At 44.5% G+C, this 23100-nt stretch overlaps 2 protein-coding genes and 1 non-coding gene across 3 annotated transcripts; all 3 read left to right on the forward strand.

Annotated features, from left to right (window-relative positions):
* The first annotated feature begins 10816 nt into the window (after nucleotides 1-10816).
* LOC123126140 (uncharacterized) lies at nucleotides 10817-13565 on the forward strand. The gene is made up of 3 exons (XM_044546533.1): nucleotides 10817-10969; nucleotides 11052-11401; nucleotides 12979-13565. The coding sequence occupies exons 1-3, from the start codon at nucleotides 10866-10868 to the stop codon at nucleotides 13206-13208; spliced, it is 684 nt and encodes a 227-aa protein (XP_044402468.1). The 5' UTR covers nucleotides 10817-10865; the 3' UTR covers nucleotides 13209-13565.
* A 1235-nt stretch (nucleotides 13566-14800) lies between these two features.
* Nucleotides 14801-16157, forward strand: LOC123126139 (expansin-A31). Its single transcript, XM_044546532.1, has 2 exons — nucleotides 14801-15012; nucleotides 15327-16157. Exons 1-2 carry the CDS (start codon nucleotides 14874-14876, stop codon nucleotides 15956-15958), a joined length of 771 nt encoding a protein of 256 aa, XP_044402467.1. The 5' UTR covers nucleotides 14801-14873; the 3' UTR covers nucleotides 15959-16157.
* Nucleotides 16158-22785: 6628 nt separating this feature from the next.
* On the forward strand, nucleotides 22786-22858 carry TRNAR-CCU (transfer RNA arginine (anticodon CCU)). Its single transcript has one exon. It is a non-coding gene; the product is annotated as a tRNA-Arg (tRNA).
* The last annotated feature ends 242 nt before the right edge of the window (nucleotides 22859-23100 follow it).

Here is a 23100-nt window from a genome sequence, read left to right on the forward strand (position 1 = left end):
TTTTGTTTTATTTAAGCTAATTATTTTCTGCCAAAGCTTTTCTAGTACAAATTAATGAATTGTTCTAGGTGGGAAAAGCACGTTGGAGTACCATACAAAAAGTGTAATTTGCCCCAAAAAAACAAAGAATGGAAGAAAAACTGTGGGGATAGTGACATGTCCTAGGAGAGCGGCATTTTGGGACCTGGTTGCTCCAACGTTGAATTTAGATGTTCAGAAACTTTAGAAAAATATTCCCCACACACACACACACACACACACACACACACACACACACACACACACATATATATATATATATATATATATATATATATATAGCAAGATGCCCGTGCGTACACGCACATCAAGATGCATTTGTATGAGTAGTTTATCTTTTGGGAGAAGAGGAGTGCGGGTAAATTTTTATAGTTTCCTTCCTATCCAACAAAGCTAATTACCTGGCTTCATTTCTTTTTAGCTGATGATTGTCTTCTACCAAAGCTTTCCAACAAAGCTGGGCGTGAACCTTCTTCTCTACAGATTAGTGAATTGTTTGATTTGCTATACTGTTTAAAGCTAATTACCTGGTTTCAGTTCTTTTTAGCTGATTGTCTTCTCCCAAAGCTTTCCAACAAAGCTGGGCGTGAGCCTTCTTCTCTACAAATTAACGAGTTATTGGATTTCCTATACTGTTTGAGTGCTAATTGACTGACTTTGCACATTCTAGCTTGTCTATAATTTGGCGGACACTAACTTTTACTTTTTGCCAGAAAACTTTTGATCCATTCATCAACTGTTAAGGTAGTGCAAAGAACATCAGAAGAAAAAAAATACATCCAGGTCCGTTGACCATCTAGCGACGGCTACAAGCACTGGAGCGAGCTGCCGTCTTCGCCCCTCCCTCGTCGGAGCCGGGCAAACCTTTATGCGACCGGGCCCTTTTCTATTTCACACGCAGGTCGCTATCCAGCGACCTACCATATACCTTGTCGTGCACTCGTCCTCTCTGTTGGCCAACCCACTCCGGCTTTTCCCCCACATGTTTCAGAAGGTTCTAAAACCTTCCCAGAATCCGGTGTCTCTTTTTTACTATATTTTTATTGCATTTCCTTTTCCCTTTTATGTTTTTACTTTTAAGTTTTTTTAATCAAAGCCGTTATCAAACTCGTGCACTTTTCCAAATTTGTCAACATTCTTTAAAATCACACAATATTTTCAGAAATAAGCGGACATTTTTAAAATTCATGCACTTCTTTGGAAAAAGGCAATAATTTTCAAATTACTGATTTTTTTTAAATCTAAGAAAATGTTTTAAATTCATGACCATCTTAAACAATTGTCTAATTGATTAACTTTTTCTGAAATTTGTGAAAAAATTAGGAATTTTCGAACATTTTCTGAGAGGGAGAATATTTTATAAATTTCAGAAAATATTTTGAAGTTAAAGAATATATATTTTTAAATTTAATTTTTTTTAAATCTGAGACACTTATAATATGTGAAAATTTAATAAAACCGTGTTTTTTCTTAAATTTAGAACATTTATTGTCGGATTTGGGGTTCCTGAACTTTTTTTAAATTTGAAATATATATAAAAAAGAAACAAAAACAAAGTAGCTTAAGAAGATAAACTAAAAACGAAAATACAAGGAGCTCCTAATCAAAGGGTATCCCTTGGAGGGCTCATGCAAAGTTCACCTTTTTAGCGTGAGAGCACGCCAGTTGGTGCGCTCAATCGCTACGCTGCCACGTGTCACACTCTGGACATATCTTCGTGATTTTGTTTTTTAAATTTTTGCACGCATTTTCTGGTTTTATTCCTTTTTTTGGCTTGGTTTTTTCCAGGTTTTGCGTGGAATTTTTTAATTGTTTTTTTTGGAAAGCATCGTTTTTCCGTGAGAAATATAATTGTGTTTCTCACAACTAAAAGAATGCAATATGTGCTTCCACGAGAAGCACAACTATACTTCTTGAAAAGGAAAAACACAGTTGTGTTTCACAGAAAAAAGGGAAAACATAACATGCGCTTCTGCGAGAGGCAGAGTCTATGCTTTCCGAAAGGGAAAAGAACATGTGCTTCCCCGGAAAAAGGGGAAACCCAACATGTGTTCTGCTTCCGCGAGGAGCACAACTTTGCTTATGCGAGAAGCACAACCTGTGCTTTTCCGAGAAAAATAAACAAAAAGCACATCCTCTGCTTCCAAAAAGGTGAAAAAGCAGTTGTGCTTCTGGGCTTTGGTTTTTTCCTTCCTGTTTTTGGTTTTTTTTCTGGTTTTTTTTTCTAGTTTTTCGGTTGGTAGTTTTCTTTGTTTTTGTTTTTTCTTGGTTTTTCGTGAAAAACAAAGTTTGTTGAAACCTATTAACATGGGGTTGGCATATTACGCCAATATCAGGTAAGTGGTGGCGACAACACATGATGACTTTGATTTGATGGCGCTTCTCGAGTATTCGGTCTTGAGTTTTGAGCTGAAAACTCCAGGTCTGACCCTAGTTAGTTAAACATGGCAATAGCAGTGTTTTTGCGTCATTACCTTGGCCAAGGTATTTCTCGAATTTTCTCGGACTTATCTTCAAATTGAAAACATAGGATTTGATATTTGGTGGTTGGATACAGTGACGGTACCACTTGAGCATCATTCCTTTCCTGGGAGCCTTGCTCTTAGATAACCTTTCTCCTTGTTTCTGTGATGTCAAGAGATGGTTGGTGGGAATGTTCGCAGTTGAGGTTCGTTGGTCGTTGTCTTGATCACGTCGGAGTTTTTCCTTTCTTCTTCTTTTTCCTCCACCTAGGCAGAGCTTCAGCTTTGTCTGACTTTTGCCTTTGTTGACGTGATTCTTTGTGTATTAGTGTTGGCCATGTACATCCTAGTCATCCGAAGACCATGTACGTGCTAATTTCATTTGTATCTCGAAAATACTCCCTCAATTCCCTTATACAAGGCCACTTCATTTTTGGTGTCAATTAAACTTTGACTTATAATTTTGGTCAACAAAATATATCATCGAAAAGTTCTTTGAAATGTGCATCCAATGAAATACTTTTTGTGGCATACAACTCAAATTTTGTTGGTAAAATCAATGGTCAAAGTTAGACATAAAAATATAAAGTGGACTTGTATAAGGGAATGGAGGGAGCATTTCTTTTTGAGTGAATGAAATCTACCCTTAATGAAAAAAACATAGCTCAACTTCATTCTAGGTGACACTGTTAATGTAGCCCCGCGATCAAATCAGAACTAATTTGCTCTTACCATCCTAAAATACTCTTGACTCCTAATAATAACATACTGAAATCAACAGAAAGTACTTAAATCAACCTCGAATTAATATTGACCTAACTAGAAAAGAAATCACACGGACACGTGTGGAAGTTCGGTTCCACATCTAACATTTCCGAGTTTTCTTGTAGAAATACCGTGCAACATAGACGCTCACATCTGAGCTGTCAAATCTTGAGATTGATCAAGTCATTATAGACGCCTCATAGGTGACATGAATGTTGTCTCCCATCAAACAAACATTACTAAAAAAACTGAAATAAATATAGGAAATTGCAAGCACCAGTGCCAAGTATCGGACTTGAATCTTGATTGGCTGGCTCCACCACAAAGAATGTAACCATCTGAGCTCCCTCACGTCAAGAGTACCATGTGGTTCGACCCCTACCTAGCGCGTATATTGTTTTTTGCGGATTCTTTTCTGCCAAAGCTTTTCTACTACTCCCTCCTTCCCATATTGTAAGGCGTATTAGTAGCTAGCACGAAAATTAGCGCTGTTTAATTATGACTTGAACCATCGTACATCCTGCTGAGATGTGGGCATCCACGAGAGACCCGGCTAGAGATTTGTTTTTCTTTACAGAAAAATACCGATCATGAGTGGTTGTTGTAACTGAATGAGAGAGAAAAGGGCAGTTGTAGTATAAATTAATGAATTGTTCTAGGAGTGAAAACATTAGTACAGTGGTTTTCTGAACATTTTTAAAATTTAAATTATATATAAGTTACAAGAAAAGTACAAATGAGTGAATCGATAATACATAGTATGTCTATATCCATTTTTCATCCACATTGTGTCCCTTTTCCGTGGATACGACAAAATGTACCAATATTTTTTTACACAATTACACTAATAAGGACAGCCAGAATCACGGGCTAACCTATTAGTCTATATGTAAATGCAAATTTCTTTTGTATTCTTTTTCAAAATTCCAAATTATGTTTTCCCTTTTTGTGCGAATATGCCCTTTCTTGATTTTAAGTGCACTGGTGGTGAAGAATGAAAGGGGGATATACATGGTATGCAGGGTATGGACACATAGCAGCCTTTTTGCCAACTGATTCAGATGGATCTTGTTTTTTTAGACAATTCAGATGGATCTTGTGGGCAGAGCTGCTAAGCGAGAGCAATTGGTAGCTCCCCTTGCCGGCAGCACCCCGCAAAATCCGCGCAAATGAGCCGGCCAATAACATTCGTTCGGTCGTTCTTTGGCTTCAACGATTTTCTACGGTTCTTTAGTTCATTTTTTGGCTTTCATTTTTTTCCTTTTATTATTATTTTTTTCCTTTCTTTTTTTCCATTTCTATTTTTTTTGTTTTTTCTTCGTTTCCTTCTCGGTATTCACTGTTTTGACTCTTTCCATTGTTTTTTTTTGTTTTTTGGTTTTATTTGTTTATTTTTCATTTTCCTTAGTTTACTTTGATTCCTTTTGTTTCATAGGTTACTTTTTTGTTCAACACATTTTCTGTATACATCTGGAACAGTTTTTGTATGCATTGAACCTTTTTCAATACCTGATTAACATTTTTTTCAAATATAAGGTTTTGATGTCTATGTTCTTTATATACATTGTACATTTATCGTATACGTAAGGAACACTTTGTTACACATGCTAACATTTTTAAATACGCCCTCTCTACTGAACTACAAAAACGCCTTATATTATTGTACAGAGGTAGTGATAAGCATGTTATCATATATATGATTAAAAGACAGATACATGATTAAAAATTCTTAAAAATAATTATTTTTGATGCCTTCCTTTTTCATAAACAATATAAAATTTTCGTATACATCAGGAACATTTTTATATTGACATTTTAATTTTTATTGAAAGATGAATTAATATTTTAAAATACATGTCATTATGTCAACTTATTTTTATACACATTGTACAGTTCTCATTTATGATACGAACATTTTATATACATCTTCAAATATTTACAAATGCATGATTAGTAGGTTTATGTCTACTTCTAAATACACATTATATATTTTTTGTATGCATTTTTAGTGTACATCAGAAAAAAAAATCTATACTCATTTTAAATTTTTGAATGTATGGTAAACATTTTAAAAAATATTATAAATTTTTTCATTTATATATATTTAGAATATTTGAAAGTATAAACGAAAGTAAAGAAAGAAAGCAACAAATGAAGAAAAAATGTGCAAAAAAAGAGAGTGCCTTGAGGCCTGTGCCCCCTGCGCCCTGGGCCGATGCAGTCTCGCGCTGGCATCAGGCGATGCATTCATCTGTCTTGCTATAAGCGAGACATATTCGCACCTGGGAGAGGTCCTAATTGGCTCCTTGAGAGCCTGTTCCCAAATTGGCCCATAGCACTCGACCTCGCTCGCACTAGCTCACCTGGGTATGTCTCAAAAAAAACCAGCTCACCTGGGTCGACCGATAACATGTTGAACACTGCCATAGACCATTGATTGCTAAACCTCAAACAACTGAATGTTGACTTTTCTAAAGAAGTTTGGGTAATTAAATTTTCTTTGTGGAATTGAAAAATGTTCACGAATTTGAAAAAAATCGTTAATTTGAAAAAGGTCATGAATTTAAAAAACCTTGTAATCTGAGTGTAATTCTATGCCTTGGTGTTCTTATCATTTTTATATGAGGGGTGACCAGTGTCCTTATCATGCCTCTTGTGCTTTTTTTCTTCGAAAAGGAGGTTATCCCCCGGCCTCTGCATCCAAAAGATGCATACGGCCCATTTATGAATAAGCAAATAGTTCAACAAAGTCTCCGAATCTCAGAATTCAAATAGGCTCACAAAGAGCTAAAAAACAAGGCAAAAGGGATAGCCACAACCGGCAGAATAAAAATAGACAGGATACTAAACATCTATCCTATTACATGAGCGCCATTCAAACCGGTTGAAGATAGCCCGCGCTATCATCTCCCAACGGGTAGACCCAGTAACCATACGCTTCCTGGCATCCGTCAGAGTGAGTAGCGACCACGTACGGATCAACGTAGTAGCCCGGAAGATTACCTGCAAAAAATGAATATTTGTTATTCTGTTAAAAACCAAATCGTTCCTGCAGTTCCAAATAGCCCATAATAACACACATACTCCTACGCGGTTATGTTTCGCTATTTCTATGTTAACTCCATTTAGCCACGTCCCAAATAACGTGTGTATTCTATTTGGAGGAGTAATGTTAAACACAATATGAACAGATCGCCATAGTATTTTGGCCATAGGGCATTCAATAAATAGGTGTTTTATAGACTCATCATGATCACACAGAAGCTACATCTTCGAGATCCATTCCAGTTACGTTTGGCCAGATTGTCCTTAGTGAGAATAACTTGTTTGTGGACAAATCACATGAACACTTTAATTTTCAAAGCACTTTGACTTTCCAAATATGCACGGATCGAGGAATAGATACAGAATTTATAATATCCAGATACATGGATTTTACCTAGAAAACCCCATTCCTGGTTAGTTTCCAATGTATCTGATCCGGCTGTTGAGACAGGTTGACATCCATCAATCTTGTCATCAGATGGAGCCAAATTTCCCAACGATTTCCCACTAAATCCCTTCTGAATTGTATATTTAGAGGATTGGATTGAAATATTGTTGCAACGTAAACCTCTCTACGCTGAAAAATATTATAGAGCGAAGGATATTGGGTAGCTGAAGGCGTCTCCCCTAGCCAGGTATCCTCCTAGAATCTCATAGAAGTACCATTATTTACAATAAATTTTGTCCTATGAAAGAAAGCTGATTTCACTCTCATCAATCCCTTCCAAAATGGTGAATTAGTTGGTCTGGCCATCATCTGGGCTAATGTTTTTGAATGAAGGTACTTGTTACGCAGAATCTGAGCCCATGTGGCATCAACCTCTACAGATAGCTTGTACAACCACTTGCTGAGAAGGCATCTGTTCTTCACCTCTAAATTTTCAATGCCAAGACCGCCTTGGTCTTTAGGTCTTTAGACCAGATGCCTCTTGTGCTGTAATTGATGAGTGTGATTCAAAAAGCATAATTCAACTACCAAAGAGGTGTACGCGCTTCAAGAATTGGAGGGAGTCGGGCTTGCAATTAGAGACTGTTTAGAACTTTTAACTAGTTGGTGGCTAGAGTGACATCCAGCACTAACTAAGGAACAATTATATTCTTTTCGACAAAGGGTGAATTTAATTAGCTCAAAATGGAGCATCAAGTGATACAAACATAGTGAGTATACACCCGGCCTCAAACATAGCTAGGATGCACACAACCAACACCAACATACACACACAAAAATCACACCGGCAACTTGCAAAGTCAAACATGACCGAACCTATGCCTTAGTGTAGCAAAAATAAAAAAAAATCCAAAGCGATCAAAATAATGATCAACAATCTACAACAGCAACCATATTTGGACCAACCATCATTTGACATCAGTTGTGATGTCACTGTCACTTTCCACGACCCAAGCAACTACATGTATAGTACGATCTTGACGACGTGAGGTGCTGCCACGTAGTGAAAACCATGCCCTCACAAGTAGACAGTCAAGCTGCGACAAGAGCCACTCGCCGCCAACAAACTCCAAATAACGAAGGTCGCCGTAGCACTTTGCAACAGAGATCAAGGGAGGATAGTCACCGACACGAACAACTATATAAAGTACAAAAATACTCCAGCTTTCGCTTTCAGCTACTCGCCCGTCCAGTTGAACATTGCACATGGTCCGAATGTAGGTTGCCAAGAAAATTGAACGGCTATATATATGCATCTTCTTCTGTGGTGCCAAAAGACATAAGTTGGCGAAGCAGAAAAGCCAAAATATCGTAAACTTGCACTCTTTCAAATCTGTACAAGTAGAAGCCTCTTTCAGAAACGTTTTAGCTGCTACTACGTACCAGGCACCAGCCATAGACTTGGTAGACTAATCCTGGGAAGAATGTCAAATCGGTTGTTCAGTGAACCTATCATTTGGAATGTATTTATATTAAGAAACGAGGTAGTAGAGCTCGGCCGTTATGACCTACGTTGGATGATTAGAACGTGCAAGTCAATCTGTGGAGGTCGCACACGATCGTTGGAACCGCGATCTCATACGTTAACACGACCGGTGGAAAACCAAAACGTCGAAAAAACAAAAAAAAACTATTTAAAAAACCGAAAACGCGTGTGAAAAAATAAAAATAAAACCTGAAGAAAGCGTCCAAAACGCGACATGTGGCGAATGGCTAAGAGCACGCCAAATGATGCTGATCGTTATGAGGCTCCCGAAGAAGCGCTTGTTAACTAGTTGCTCTCGTAATAAGCTCCTTCAGAGCCTGTTCCCAAATTGGCGCTCGTGCACCATGTTAGTGGGCTGCTGGCCCATAGCTCGACCTTGCCCGCACTCGCTCGCCTGGCTTGACAGATGACACTTGACCACTGCCATAGGCCATTGATTGCTGACCTCAAACCAATGAATGTTGACTCTACTAAAGAAGTTCGGGCTATTAAAAAAATTGTGGATTTGCACAATATTTATGAATTTGAAAAATCATTAATTTGGAAAAAGGTTGTGAATTTAAAAAACTTTGTAATCTGGGTGCAATCTATGCTTTGGTGTCCTTGTCATTTTTTCTGAGGGGTTATTACTGTCTTTATCATGCTTCTTATGCTGTAATCCGAGTGTAATTCAAAAGCAGAACTCAACTATCAAAGAGGTGTACAGTAATCAAGTGTTTTAAGAATTGGAGGGAGTTGGGCTTGCAGTTAGAGGCTGTTTAGAACTTTAAACTAGTTGGCGTGCCATCCAACACTAAGGAACAATTATATCTCCACTTCTATAAAAGACTCAGTTGATGATAATAGTATGTCTGTCATCCGTCACTTCTGATCGTACTGTGAGGTAAGTTGGGGTCTTTTTGCAACAATAGCTCATTTCTTTGGGACGCGGCGATTTGGTGCCCGTATCCAGATGCACCCGAAATCATGGGCGTCTGTTCGTGGCATGGGATCCGCAAAATTCGCTCTGACGCATCTGAAGCGGAGCGTGGGAAAATGGGTGTGCGGTGGAATACGGTAGCGAACAGTAGCGCATTCATGGGCACAGAACGTACGGGCGTCTGAGCCGTGGCTCAGAACTTGTAGGGCGTGTTTGCTTGCCCGCATTAGGCCCAGCCTGGCCCGTGCGGGAAGAAAGTGGCCCGTTTGGTTGCCTACTTTCATTGTGCGGCCCGCATCGCACGGAACTTAAAGCACACTTGGGCCTGACTCGCTGGAAACGCTCAGATCAGGAAACGCTCAGATCAGCAGTTTCCAGCGAGCCAGGCTGAGGCGAGCGCACAAGGTGGGTCACTTGCACAAGGGGAGATGGGAGGGATACGAGCTGGTATGCAGCCTGTGCGTGCTTATATTCTCCTACCTCCATTAACCTTCCCTCTAATTCTGTTCTTCCTAGCCCCTTCCGATCTATACAACGGTGCTTCGATTCGAGGTAAGCTCTACACAAAAAAGATGCACCTCGATGCTACGGTTCCATTCAGGCGATCGATTCGTAGTTTCATCGGCCGTAAGTTCTCAATTTCGTCTTCCCGTTTGAAGCTGCTCTTGACGAATTTTGTCAGATTCATCACGCACGATCGATCGTTTGAAATTTCCTTTGACCAGCAGCTTAATCTCGCAGTTCCTCACAACATTCGTGTTGTAAGTTTTTGGTTTTCACGATCGTAGCTTCATCTCTCTTTGAGCAGCAGTCTACTGCACAGACGCCGCCATGTCGAGCTCCTCTGTCCTCTGCTCAGAGCCCTCCTATTCGTCCCTCTCGACACCGAAGCCCTTCCCTTGATCTCCTTGCCCACGTCCTACTACACTAGAGTCGTTTCCGGCGTCGCTCATATCTCGGCCTACTCTCTGTCGTCCTCCTACTGCACTGACGCTGCAATGGCATGCACACTGCTTTCTTGTGTCCTCTGCCTCCGTGCACACTGCAGTTCTCCGTGCCACCGATGGGGTCGATCATCTTGGCCTCCTCTCTCTCGCCCTACTACACTGGAGTCATTTCTGGTGTCGATCATCTCGGCCTCCTCTCTCGTCCACTGCACTGACGATACCATGGCGCTGGCACTGCATTCTCCTCCTCTGTCGACTATCTTTGCGCGAGCACCGCAACTAGTTCGCCGACGGTGTCGCTCGCCATGCCGCTGACGGGATCGCTCGTCCACAACTCCATGCTCGTCATGTCGGACACGGCGCCACGCCCACTATCCACCGTAGTCGCCATGGTCCGGCGCACACTGCATTTCTTCTCCCACTTCCTCTGCTATCACTTAACCCTGTGTGCTAAGTGCAAGTGCTAGCTCTTAATCATACCCCATGCGGGCAACCAAACAACGTGTAGTTGCATGCGCCGAGACAATGCAGGCAACCAAACAACATGCCAAAGTTAATCTCCTAATGCAGGCAGTCCATATGCAGGCAACCAAACAACACGCAGATGTCGCATATGGGGCTGTTTTTCTAGAGTCGGGCCGAGTGGAGATGTGTATGCAACGCGAGTACTGTACGCGACGGCAACCAAACACGCCCGTACTGATCCGTCCGGGAAACATGTCGAGGGCTTCGGGACGGGGCGGTTTGACGAGCAATGAGATCGAGCGCTGGTGGGGAGGTACCTCACGGTAATGGCGGGCGCGGCGGAGCGGCGCTGGATGCCGATGGCATGGAGTTCCTGCTGGAGCCAGGCTACCGGTGAGTTTCCCTCTGGATTTTCGTGCTTCGATGGATTCCCCGATTCCCCGTCGCCGCCGCTTACTTTGTTGTGGCTTTCAAGGTTCCCACTCAGGGAGGAGTTCGCGGACAGCTTGGAGTTGGAGCAGCCAAATCCGGACACTCTAGGGTTCCTCCGTCCGTCCATGGCGCTGGGCTGCATCGCCGCCGACGCCGTCGCCACCGCCCCATCACCGTCGACCCCGAGGCCACCGCTGCTCTCTAGATCTCAGTCTCACCGGCGCTCCTCTCTGCCTTGCTCCCCTGTACTGGACAGCTGCTCGCCGGTGTCGACTTTCTCCTGTACCGATCGGCGGCATCTCGTTCTCCTGTACTGGTTGGCGGCATCTCGTTCTCCTGTACTGGTCGTCTGCACGCGATCTCTAGTCTGGCAGCCTCCACCAGACACCACAGGTAACTAATCTAGTTCCCTAATCTTCTTTTCCATGGATTCATGATCCTGACTGTTGATGCTTGTTGTGAAATTCCCAGTATTTCTATCATGTTGATCTTTAATTGTTGGAACGTGCAAGTATACAGTACCTAAGTAGGCACTAGCTTCTCTTGGTTCGGTCCAAAATCATACAAGTAGATTTAGACAGGTTCCTGTAACATGACATTTGGACATCAATCATACTCCCTCCGTCCCAAAATAAAATATCAATTTTACACTAACATAGTGTCAAAAATGAACTTTTATTTTGGGATGGAGGGAATACTTGTTTCTTTGTCAGTATCTGTATATTAGATTAGCACAAGTTTCTTAATTTCCATGCAATGTTATTGGATGATTTATCTGTTATTAGGAGGCAAATCAGTGCATAAGCACTTATCCGGGCATCACCAACAGTAGAGAAGCCAATACTATTATCTTGTGCTTTCCGTATCACAGTACAATAAAAGTCTGGGATACAATAGGTTACATCTTGATGTTTTCTCTAGTAATTAGTGGACATATTAATCCTAATCATGTCCCTATTAAAACTACACTTGAAAATAAATGATAAATGCAGAGGGTAAACTGTACAATGAAGATGAAATTGGCCATGGAGCGATCATACTTTCATTCATGAAAGAAGGCAATGTTTTCCACTTCACATCTGCCAATTCACCTCTAGTTAGATTTTTATATCAAGACAAGATTCTTTGCCCTTTTTTCATGTCTACTAGACGATATATGTTGGTCAGCTATATATGCATGCTTTTCTTTACAGTGGCCAAGTTATGATAGGGAATGTTCAGAATTTATGCATACGGAATTGTAGCATACCTGAACTTAAGATGGCAACGGCACTAAAGGTAAAAGAAACTGTAAGATTGCCCAATTGCAAAAAAATAAAGACCAATCAATCAGCATCACAACTTGCTGCTACTTGAACTTTGAGTACTACTCTGCAGTAGGATGCCCTTTTTGTCATCAGAGGACATACACATGCATATATTTACAGTTGCTGCTCGTCTGGCTGTGCCGTGGCTAGTTGGTAAAAGAAAGCATGTGCAAAATTAACACTCATTAATTAGCAACCAGTAAGAAGAGAATGCAGGTGTTGTTGTTCTAGGTCCTTCAGTTTTTTCTTCTTCCTTGGTACTGATGAGGGGTAATAATGCCTTACGATCTCACATATTACCTATCTCTTAACTTTTTCTCACACATTTCCTTGTGTTGATCCTTGTGCTCCATGAGTCAATTTCTACTAGATTATGTAATCTGTTTACTGCTACATGTCTTTGTTCAGTGCTCCATGGTTGGATGTACTTGGTAGTAGTACTATACTAGGCTTCAGATGAGATCAATCAGTTTAGGAATTTGATAAAAACAATCTTTTTTGTTAAGTTTGATTAATTTTACCAACCTTGATAAAATTTCTTTTTTGTTAAGTTTGCTACTGGTATTTCTCTGTGTCGTCATGGCAGTTTGAATTGACATATGCACTGAACTGAATTTACATTTCCAATCTGACATGTTTTACATCATGCTTCTTTACTTCAAGGCATGTGCTACGCTTCAGCCGACTCATTCGGAGGTATTGTTGTATGTGAATTGGAAATCAGAAGTTGCGAAGCGCCATCAATACTGCTTTGGAGCATCGCCACTACTCCTGCCATGCCGGCTATTTGCAACATGGTGGATGTTGTGGTGACAGATGCAGCAGAGCTGCCGCGCTGCCCCTCTGCTTTTCAACATGTCGCATGTTGCGCCGGGGTGCGGTGGTGGTGGTAGGTGCCGCACTCCAGGATGCATCACTCCTCGCAGGAACGGCTTGCAGCGGTCGTTGCCATGGCACTGCTTTGCAGCATCAATGGTGGTCGTGCCGGCTGGCAGAATCGCGGTGGGCGATGTCTCTGAAGATAAGATGGAGAATGTGCGGGCCCACCAGGCATGTGGCAATTGCACGAGGCACTTGATTCTACATTAAAAATTATAATGCAAATTATGAAAGTGGGATGTGAACCGGCAAGAGCAATGGTTGAATTGTTGCCAGTGGAAGAGTAATGGGTGAATTGTAAACAGTGACGTATTGTGAACTGGATGTGTATTTGTTGCATAATTTCTTTGAAGTTGAATTATGTAATGAACTGATGTACAGGGGTTACGAAAATGGTTTTGGGCGGGTTGGATTCTCAAAAGAAAAAAAAAGGTTTACGGTGGTGTGATAATGTCATTTATTTCTACACATGTTTGGATTGGATTTGTGTGTTGTATGCCTTGGATTTCAAAACTAGAACTGCGTACAGAGTTAATGGCTAGTGCCTGGTGGATGCCACCGGCTGCGGGGAGGGCTCAGCATAGCACAGGAAAAAGCCTGAGCCGTTTGCGCCTCAACGGCTGTCTACGCATTTAATGCACCGAGCTGCTGGTTTAATTTATTTACTTACCATACACCTCCTATACATAAATGAATACGCCACCAGGCACAGATCTTCATGTGAACTGACGGGAGAGATTTAGGGAGCATCTGAGCCTGGGCTCCGAAACGAATATCCGATTTCTTTGTTCCAATTTGAAGAAAACCCCTTAGTATCTTGAAACCAACCACATCTCTCCCTCACCTCATGAAAACAACTCGAGGAATATATTTTTAGTGAAACATAAAATATTATTAGTGATATATGTATATCAAAACTATAGTGTTTTTTTTCAAATTTATGAACAAGTATTATTCTATTTCGGATCCCTTGCAATGCAACACGCGGGCACATTGCTAGTAAAGTAAAAAAAAATACTTCACCTTTCGCTTTCAGCTACTCGCCCGTCCAGTTGAACGTTGTACGGTCCAAATGTAGGTTGCCAAGAAAATTGAACGGCTGCATTTGCATCTTCTGTGATGCAAAATAACATAAGTTAGCCAAGCAGAAAAGCCAAAATATCATAAACTTGCACCCTTTCGAATATGTTCAAGTAGAAGTGGCCTCTTGCATGAACAATTGCGCACGTTGAACAAAAGCGGGCTAGTTTAGCTGCTACTTTCTCCATTTACGTACCACGCACCAGCCATAGACATGCATGGTAGACTAGTCCTTGGAAGAATGTCAAAACGGTTGTTCAGTTAACCTATCATTTCGAATGTATTTATATTAAAAAACGAGGTAGTAGAGCTCGGCCGTTATGACCTGCGTTGGATGATTAGAACGCGCAAGTCAATCTGTGGAGGTTGCAGCCATGTGCACCTACACGACCGTTGGAACCGCGATCTCATACGTTAACACGACAATCATTCTCATTCTCTCCATCATTGCTCACCTCATTCATAAGCTAACTAGATTCCTATTTAAGCACCACCATTGTCGCAATCATTCCTCACCTCCAAACCCACTCGATCGCCACAATATCTAGCAAGCTATCTGCTGCGGAGAAGCCCAACCATCTGATCGCCCCAGCACAAAGATGTCAGGTGGGATGCGCTTAAGCTTCGTGCAGCTGTTCGCCGCGGTTCTCGTGTTCTGCTTCGCGCCCGCCAAGTCCGGCTACTGGCTCCCGGCCCATGCCACGTTCTACGGCGGCGCCGACGGATCTGACACAATGGGTAAGCTATATAGCTACTCAAGCCTTAACTCCGGCTTGCTCCCACACCATCAAAATATGCCCGATACTATTTATTTACAAAGTTTAAATAGTCCTGCTATAGTTGTTTGTGACGAGTAAGGTGTTGCTGAATGGTATTCAGTACAAATGTCCCGTAAAATTATGAAATACCCGGCTATTACTGATTTGGGGGATTGTCATTGCCGCTATTGGCATAGCTCGCTATTTAAAGTTAGGAAGCTTTATCACCTGGTACACAATGCAATGAGTGTGTGCATGTCTGACAGTACTGTGGTTTGCATGTCCAATGTGCAGGTGGCGCGTGTGGGTACGAGAACTTGTACAACGCGGGGTACGGGATCAACAACGCCGCGCTAAGCACGGCGCTGTTCAACAATGGCTTGTCGTGCGGACAGTGCTACCTCATCACGTGCGACACCAGCAGGTCAGACATGTGCAAGCCCGGCACGTCCATCACCGTGTCCGCCACCAACTTCTGCCCTCCCAACTGGGCTCTCCCCAGCGACAATGGCGGGTGGTGCAACCCACCTCGTGTCCACTTCGACATGTCCCAGCCTGCTTGGGAGAACCTCGCCATCTACCGCGCCGGCATCGTCCCCGTCCTCTACCAGCAGGTTGCGTGCCAGAGGCAGGGCGGCCTACGCTTCACCATCAACGGCTTCAATTACTTCGAGCTCGTGCTAGTGACCAACATCGCCATGAGCGGGTCGATTAAGAGCATGTCTGTGAAGGGAACAAACACGGCATGGATCCCCATGTCCCAGAACTGGGGCGCTAACTGGCACTGCCTAGCCGGGCTGACAGGACAGGCGCTCAGCTTCGCCATCACCTCCTCCGGCGGCCAGTACAAGGTCTTTCAGGACGTGGTACCGGCCTGGTGGCTGTTCGGACAGACCTTCACCACCTGGCAACAGTTCGACTACTAGCTATAACATTGTATAATTTGTACTTACTATTATCAGTTCGCTTCGTTCAGACCGAACAAGCATGGAACTGTCCACACGCATATACATTATTCCCTTTTGATTGTTCAGTTTGTTGCCCATCGAGTCAGGGGAGCCAGGGCCAATAGAAGAGATAAAAGGTTGGAGGGGGCCAAATATATAAACGGATAAACCTAAAGCATATTAAGCTAACAATACTGTGGTGTTTATAGAAAAAGAAATCATGGGGAGAGCCATGGTCCATGCTCACCCACCCCTGGCTCCGTCCCTGCATCGAGTGGCAGTAGATTTGAGTTGTAAAATCTGTAATCAACGACCACCATGCCATTATGGACTATTTGGCGTGGAACAATATCGACCCCTTCTATGTCTCCTCCACCTGGAACAATATATACTAGGAGTGGACGTACGTGCGCGCTTTACTACATCATTTTCTCTCAAGCGTTTCATATTTAAGTTTTTCTTCCATGGTTAAGTTTAAGTTATGTTTGACCTATCTATGCAAACAATTTAGGATAGGTTATCAATGCTGCAGATAGGGCGAAAATACAAAAGTGAACATGGGTGCACGCGCACCCACGTGAATAGTAAATTCATTAAAAATACTAGAAAAAATAAAAAAATTCTGAAATTTCACGGTATGAACCTTAGTCGATCATTCTACTCATGTGTGGAGTTTCATGATGTATTGACATCCATGGCATTTTTAGTGAAGAAAATACAAATGCGACCATACTATTCATTAAACAGTGTTTTTTAATATAGCTTCGATTAGCTTTAATTTTGTCATTTTTGCCCAGATTACCACGGATGTGATTTCTTCGTGAAACTTCATATGCGAGTATTGTTAGAGTTGTATTTCATATACGTACGTGTACGTGTTGTATACCCTTTGTATTTCCTTGTTGTACAAGTTGATCTAATCAATATAAAGAGATGCCAGCCGGTTGGGGCTAACCACGGCAAACAATTCCTTTTGATTTGGTATACAGAGCGGGTCGATCCGACCTAGGGTTTCGCTCACGCGCTTCCGCCGCCGCCGTCTCTTTTCCCCGCTGCCGCCGCCGCCGCCGCACCTCGACGCGATGGGTGACACCGCCGCCGCATTGCAGCTCGCCCTCTCCACTTCGAGCACCTCGTCCCAGTCCTCCAAACCATCCATCCCCGACGGCGCCATCGTCTCCGCCCCTACCGGCCAGAACCTCAACACCATCACGGTGCGTTTAGATCACACCAACTATCTGCTCTGGAAGATGCAGGTCGTCCCCAACATCGCCGGCCAGGGCTGGTACGGCTTCCTCGACGGCTCCTATGGAGCCCCTCCGGCCACGATCACCGAAGGAGACGGTGCCAAGGCCATGACCAAGCCCAATCCGGAGTACGCCTTGTGGTTCTACACGGATCAGCGTGTCCTCAGCATCCTCGTCGGCTCCATGACGGAGGAGATCCTCAACCATGTCATCGGCCATACCACCGCGTCCTCTGTGTGGGCGTATCTCGAGTCCATGTTCTCGGTGCAGAACAGGGCCGGGGTGCGCCAGATGCGGCGTCAACTCTCGACGCTGAAGAAGAACGACCTCACCGCCGCCGCCTACTTTCACAAGATGAAGGGTTTCGCGGACGCCATGGCCCAGGTGGGGTCGCCTCTCTCCGATGCTGAGGTGATCGACTACATCGTCGTTGGTCTCGGGCCTCAGTACGAGTCCCTCCAACACTCTCTCACGGTGTTGGCGGCCGCCGGCGCTGACAATCTCAGCCCGTCGGACTTCTACTCCATGCTCCTCTCCTGCGAAGCCCTCAAGGAGCAGAACGCCTTCGCCCCCGAGTTCTCCACCTCCGCTAATGCCGTGGCACGGCAAGGCGACGGCCGTGGAGGGGGGCGCATCTTCGCCGACACCACCAACGACGGCCGCGGCGGGGGTCGTCTTACTGGCTCGCACGGAGGCGGTCAGTACAATGGCGGCCAGCAGGCCTCCCGCGGTAACAACCGCCCCAACCAAGGGGCGGTGGTGGTGGCAACGGCGGAGGAGGAGGACAGGGCAACGGCGGTGGCAGGCGCAACAACCGGCGCGAGCGCCCCCGCTGTCAAGTTTGCCGGTTTTGGGGGCATGAGGCTCTCCAGTGCAAACAACGCTTCAACCACGCGTTTCAGTACGGCGAAAATCATGCTGGCAATTCTGCCTCGTCCCAACCTGCCCCCAGTCAACCTTGGCTCTTCGACACCGGCGCCACGGATCATCTCACCAACGACATGAGCCGGATGAACATCCAGGAGCGCTACAACGGCACGGACCAAGTGCAAGTCGCCAACGGTGCAGGTTTGTCTATTACACATGTTGGTCACTCTCGTTTACCTGGTTCATCCGCCCCAATTGAACTCAAAAATATTCTTCTTGTTCCTGATCTTAGCACTAATTTGCTCTCCGTCTATCATCTTGTTTCTGACAATAAAATCTTTGTTGAATTTCACAAATTCTTTTTCTATGTCAAGGACAAGTTCACGAAGAAAATTCTTCTTCGCGGTAGGAGTCATGGCGGCCTCTACCCTCTTCCGTTCAGTCGCGCCGTCACCTCTGGACGTCATGCGTCTTCCTGCGTTCGGCTGACTACCGAGCAGTGGCATCGGCGTCTTGGTCATCCTTCAAATAAAATAGTTCATACCATTGTTAGCTCCAATAAATTATTGTGCTCTCCAAACAATGAGTCCTCTATGTGTGATGCTTGTCACCGTGCTAAGAGTCACCAGTTACCCTATAATGATGCTACTCGTGTTTCTACATCACCACTTGAGCTTATTCAATCGATGTTTGCGGGCCTGCTTTACCATCTTCCGGGGTTTTCAAGTACTATGTCAGCTTCATTGCTGACTATAGTCGTTACTGCTGGATATACTTGATCAAGCATAAATCTGATGTTGAGAGCATTTTTTACACTTTTCAAAACCATGTTGAGTGTCTCTTAAATGCTAAGGTTCGTTCTGTTCAGTCAGACTGGGGTGGTGAGTATCACCGTCTCCATGCTTATTTTCAGCGCACCGGCATTGCTCATCGTGTGTCTTGTCCACATACCTCCCAACAGAATGGTATAGCTAAGCGCAAGCATCGTCATCTCGTTGAGACGGGTCTAGCCCTCCTCGCACACTCCTCCCTGCCTCTTCGGTTTTGGGATGAGGCGTTTCTTACTGCTTGCTATCTCATCAATAGGATGCCTACGCCTGTTATCAACAATGCCACACCCGTGTTTCGCCTCCTCAACATGCTTCCTGAGTATTCTTTTCTCCGCACTTTTGGTTGTGCGTGTTGGCCTAGTTTGCGTAAGTACAATTCACGTAAACTCAAGTTTCGCTCTAGGATGTGTGTGTTTCTTGGTTATAGTCCCATGCATAAAGGCTACAAGTGCCTTGATCGCTCCACTAGTCGTATTTACATCTCCCGTGACGTCGTGTTCGACGAGACGGTGTTTCCCTATGCCACTCCCGGTGCCACTGTTGATGTATCCAACTCCTTCCCGTGTCGTTTCCATCAAATGAGCCAGTTAATTACTCAGAGTACCGACACGCGTAATTATGACATTACCTTGTTACCGGCTAATGCACCTGGTGTTGTTGTTAGTTCTCCTGTGCAGGTCCCCGCGACGTCAACTTCGCCGCTCGACATTCCTGCTCCATCAGCGCCACCGCCTCTGCATGTCTCGGGCGGCGCGCCTGGGCCCGACTCTCATGCAGGCACGCCCCGCTCGCCCGGGCCAGCCTCTCCTCTGCATGCCTCGGGCGGCATGCCAGGGGCCCGCTTGCATGCAGGCACACAGGCTGCTCCCGGATCGGCACCGCCTCTGCATGGATCGGCTGCCACGCCTGGGCCCGGCTCGCATGCAGGCGCGCCCCGCTCGCCCGGGTCGGCTTCTCGTGCCGCTTCTGGTGCTGACCCCGTCCATCCCGGCCCGCGGTCTCGCTCTCCGTCGCCAGCACGGTCATCTGCCTCGCCGGCTCCTGTCGGGGCTTCTTCGCCTGGCCTGTCTCCGGCTCGTGATGAGGCTGCTTCCTCGCCCTCGTCGACGTCTTCTCCACCACCAGCGTCGCCGCCTCTTGCGCCTCCCGCTGCCGAACCGTCCCGGGTCATTGTCACGCGACGGCGCAATGATATTTCTCGTCCCAAGGTGTATCGGGATGGCAGGTTCGATATGATCCCCATCGTCGCCGGGCGTTTATGGTGGAGCCTGCATCTCATCGTACTGCTCTCTCTGAGCCAGCATGGCGTGCTGCTATGGAGGCTGAGTTAGAGGCACTTCAGGCTAACAACACGTGGATACTGGTACCCCGTCCACCTCGCACTAACATTGTTGGCAGCAAATGGATCTTCAAAATGAAGTTCCGTCTCGATGATTCGGTTGATAAATACAAGGCGCGGCTTGTGGCTCGAGGCTTCACACAACAGTACGGTATAGATTATCATGATACATTCAGTCCTGTGGTTAAACCAGTCACCGTCGCCTTGTGCTTGCTCTTGCTGTTTCTCGTGGTTGGTGCCTTCGTCAGATTGATGTGAGTAATGCATTCCTTCATGGTTTTCTGTCTGAGGAAGTGTATATGCAGCAGCCCCCCGGTTTTGAGGATTCACGGTACCCTCGGCATGTTTGCAAGCTGCAGCGTGCTCTCTATGGTCTCAAACGGTCGCCTCGTGCCTGGTATGCCCGTTTGAGTGACAAGCTTCATCAGCTCGGTTTTGTTGTTAGCAAGGCCGATACCTCTCTGTTCATCTTTGATCATCATGGGGTTATTATCCATATGCTTGTCTATGTTGATGATATTGTTTTGGCTAGGTCCTCTTCGGCTGTTGTTGAGAAACTGGTTACCACTCTTTCTGGTTCTTTTCCTGTCAAGGACCTTGGGCGCCTGGAGTATTTCCTTGGTATTGAGGCCACTTCTAATTCTGAGGGTCTGGTCTTGTCGCAGCACAAGTATGCTCTTGATCTCTTGCACCGGGCCAACATGGAGCAATGTCGGTCTGTTACTACTCCCATGTCTACTTCCGACAAATTATCTCGAGATCAAGGCCAGTCGTTGAGCTCTGAGGATGTCTTCAAGTACAGGAGTCTTGTTGGGGGTCTACAGTACCTCACTCTGACATGTCCTGACTTGTCCTTTCCTGTTAACAAGGTGTGCCAATACTTGTCGCAGCCTACTACCGCTCACTATGAGGCAGTAAAGCGAATTCTTCGCTATATCCGAGGTACTGTGTCTACTGGCTTGCGTTTCCGGCGCTCCGTTTCTATGGGACTGAGTATTTTCACTGATGCCGATTGGGCGGGCTGCCCTGATGATCGTCGGTCTACGGGCGGTTTTGCCATTTTTCTTGGCTCCAACCTCGTCTCTTGGAGTTCTCGCAAGCAACCCACAGTTTCTCGTTCCAGCACTGAGGCAGAATACAAGGCTTTGGCTAATGGCACCGTTGAGGCTATATGGATACAGTCGGTGTTGCAGGAGCTTGGTGTGTTTCTTTCTCGCCCTCCGGTATTGTGGTGTGACAATGTTGGCGCCACATACTTATCTGCCAATCCCGTTTTTCATGCCCGCACAAAGCATATCGAGGTTGATTTTCACTTTGTGCGTGAGCGAGTTGCTTTGGGTGCTCTTGATGTTCGGTTCATCTCCACTGGCGATCAGTTGGCTGATGTGTTCACGAAGCCTACTTCTCAGCTCACACTTTGTCGTTTTAGTTTCAATCTCAACCTTGTTCACGACGGTTTAGATTGAGGGGGGTGTTAGAGTTGTATTTCATATACGTACGTGTACGTGTTGTATACCCTTTGTATTTCCTTGTTGTACAAGTTGATCTAATCAATATAAAGAGATGCCAGCCGGTTGGGCTAACCACGGCAAACAATTCCTTTTGATTAGTATACCGGTTGACTATGTATATTAAAAAAATAAATTTAATTTTTTTTTATTTTTTCTAGCATTTTTTCGAATTTATAATTCATAAAGAGTGCACGCGCACCCATGATCACCAAATCCACGTCCCAGATAGGGTAAACAAATAAAATTGTATAGTTTAGGAAGCAAAACATTTATGATGAAATTACACGTAATGCCAACAGACTTTAATTATGGCTTCATGAAATACTAGATGTCTGTACGTTTCCACATATCCTCTCTCTTGCAAAAGTTCCAAGCCATAATATAAACAAGTCATATGATGCAAATCCAAACCAAAGAAAGAATGTATTAACATAACCCCGAAGCAAAGGTAGTAATAAAAAATTGAATAAGTGGACACGATGAAAGATAAACATGCCACTAGCGCCTACGACCACGAAGTAGGAGAACACCAAGAGTACGCGATAGCTGGGAGCTGGTGGGACCCTCACACTAACGCCCTTTGGATGCGGTGCACGCCGGAGGGTAGAGGACATGGAACGCGGTGGTCATGGTGAGGATTTACATGCCGATGAAGGAGCGATAGTAGTGTAGCGGCCAAGGTAGGTGTCGCTGACATAGGCGCCAAATACGATGGCGAGAGGGTGCTGGTGCCAGAGAACACGTTGAGGAGCGTGGCGGCGTTGACGTTCGGCATGTGGTACACTATCGTCTTTTTTTTCATTAGGTACAATATATAGCATTGTTGGACAAAGTCGCAATCGTCTTAAGCTTCTCGTACGTCTCGTTTCCTGGGATAACAAGTCAATATTCGCTTAGTTTCCCTAGTCTAAAATTAAATCCGAAGAAACTAACAGCGTTAATATTTTATGATTTCAGTTGCCACTTGCTGACACATGTCGAGGATGAATGGAACTGAAATGGGAACATATCAGCGCCTGTAGCTCAGTGGATAGAGCGTCCGTTTCCTAAGCGGAAGGCCGTAGGTTCGACCCCTACCTGGCGCGTTTTGTTTTATTTAAGCTAATTATTTTCTGCCAAAGCTTTTCTAGTACAAATTAATGAATTGTTCTAGGTGGGAAAAGCACGTTGGAGTACCATACAAAAAGTGTAATTTGCCCCAAAAAAACAAAGAATGGAAGAAAAACTGTGGGGATAGTGACATGTCCTAGGAGAGTGGCATTTTGGGACCTGGTTGCTCCAACGTTGAATTTAGATGTTCAGAAACTTTAGAAAAATACTCCACATA

The sequence above is a fragment of the Triticum aestivum genome, chromosome 5D, assembly GCF_018294505.1.
Source record: "Triticum aestivum cultivar Chinese Spring chromosome 5D, IWGSC CS RefSeq v2.1, whole genome shotgun sequence".
Taxonomy (NCBI): domain Eukaryota; kingdom Viridiplantae; phylum Streptophyta; class Magnoliopsida; order Poales; family Poaceae; genus Triticum; species Triticum aestivum.

What these genes read in the sequence shown, in the direction of transcription:
- LOC123126140 (XM_044546533.1), top strand. Translation starts at nt 10,866, where the DNA reads ATGAGATCGAGCGCTGGTGGGGAGGTACCTCACGGTAATGGCGGGCGC. An exon ending in CTGCTGGAGCCAGGCTACCG is followed by an intron (nt 10,970 to 11,051) that starts GTGAGTTTCCCT and finishes GTGGCTTTCAAG; the next exon opens with GTTCCCACTCAGGGAGGAGT. An exon ending in GCCTCCACCAGACACCACAG is followed by an intron (nt 11,402 to 12,978) that starts GTAACTAATCTA and finishes CTTTACTTCAAG; the next exon opens with GCATGTGCTACGCTTCAGCC.
- LOC123126139 (XM_044546532.1), top strand. Translation starts at nt 14,874, where the DNA reads ATGTCAGGTGGGATGCGCTTAAGCTTCGTGCAGCTGTTCGCCGCGGTT. An exon ending in CGACGGATCTGACACAATGG is followed by an intron (nt 15,013 to 15,326) that starts GTAAGCTATATA and finishes TCCAATGTGCAG; the next exon opens with GTGGCGCGTGTGGGTACGAG.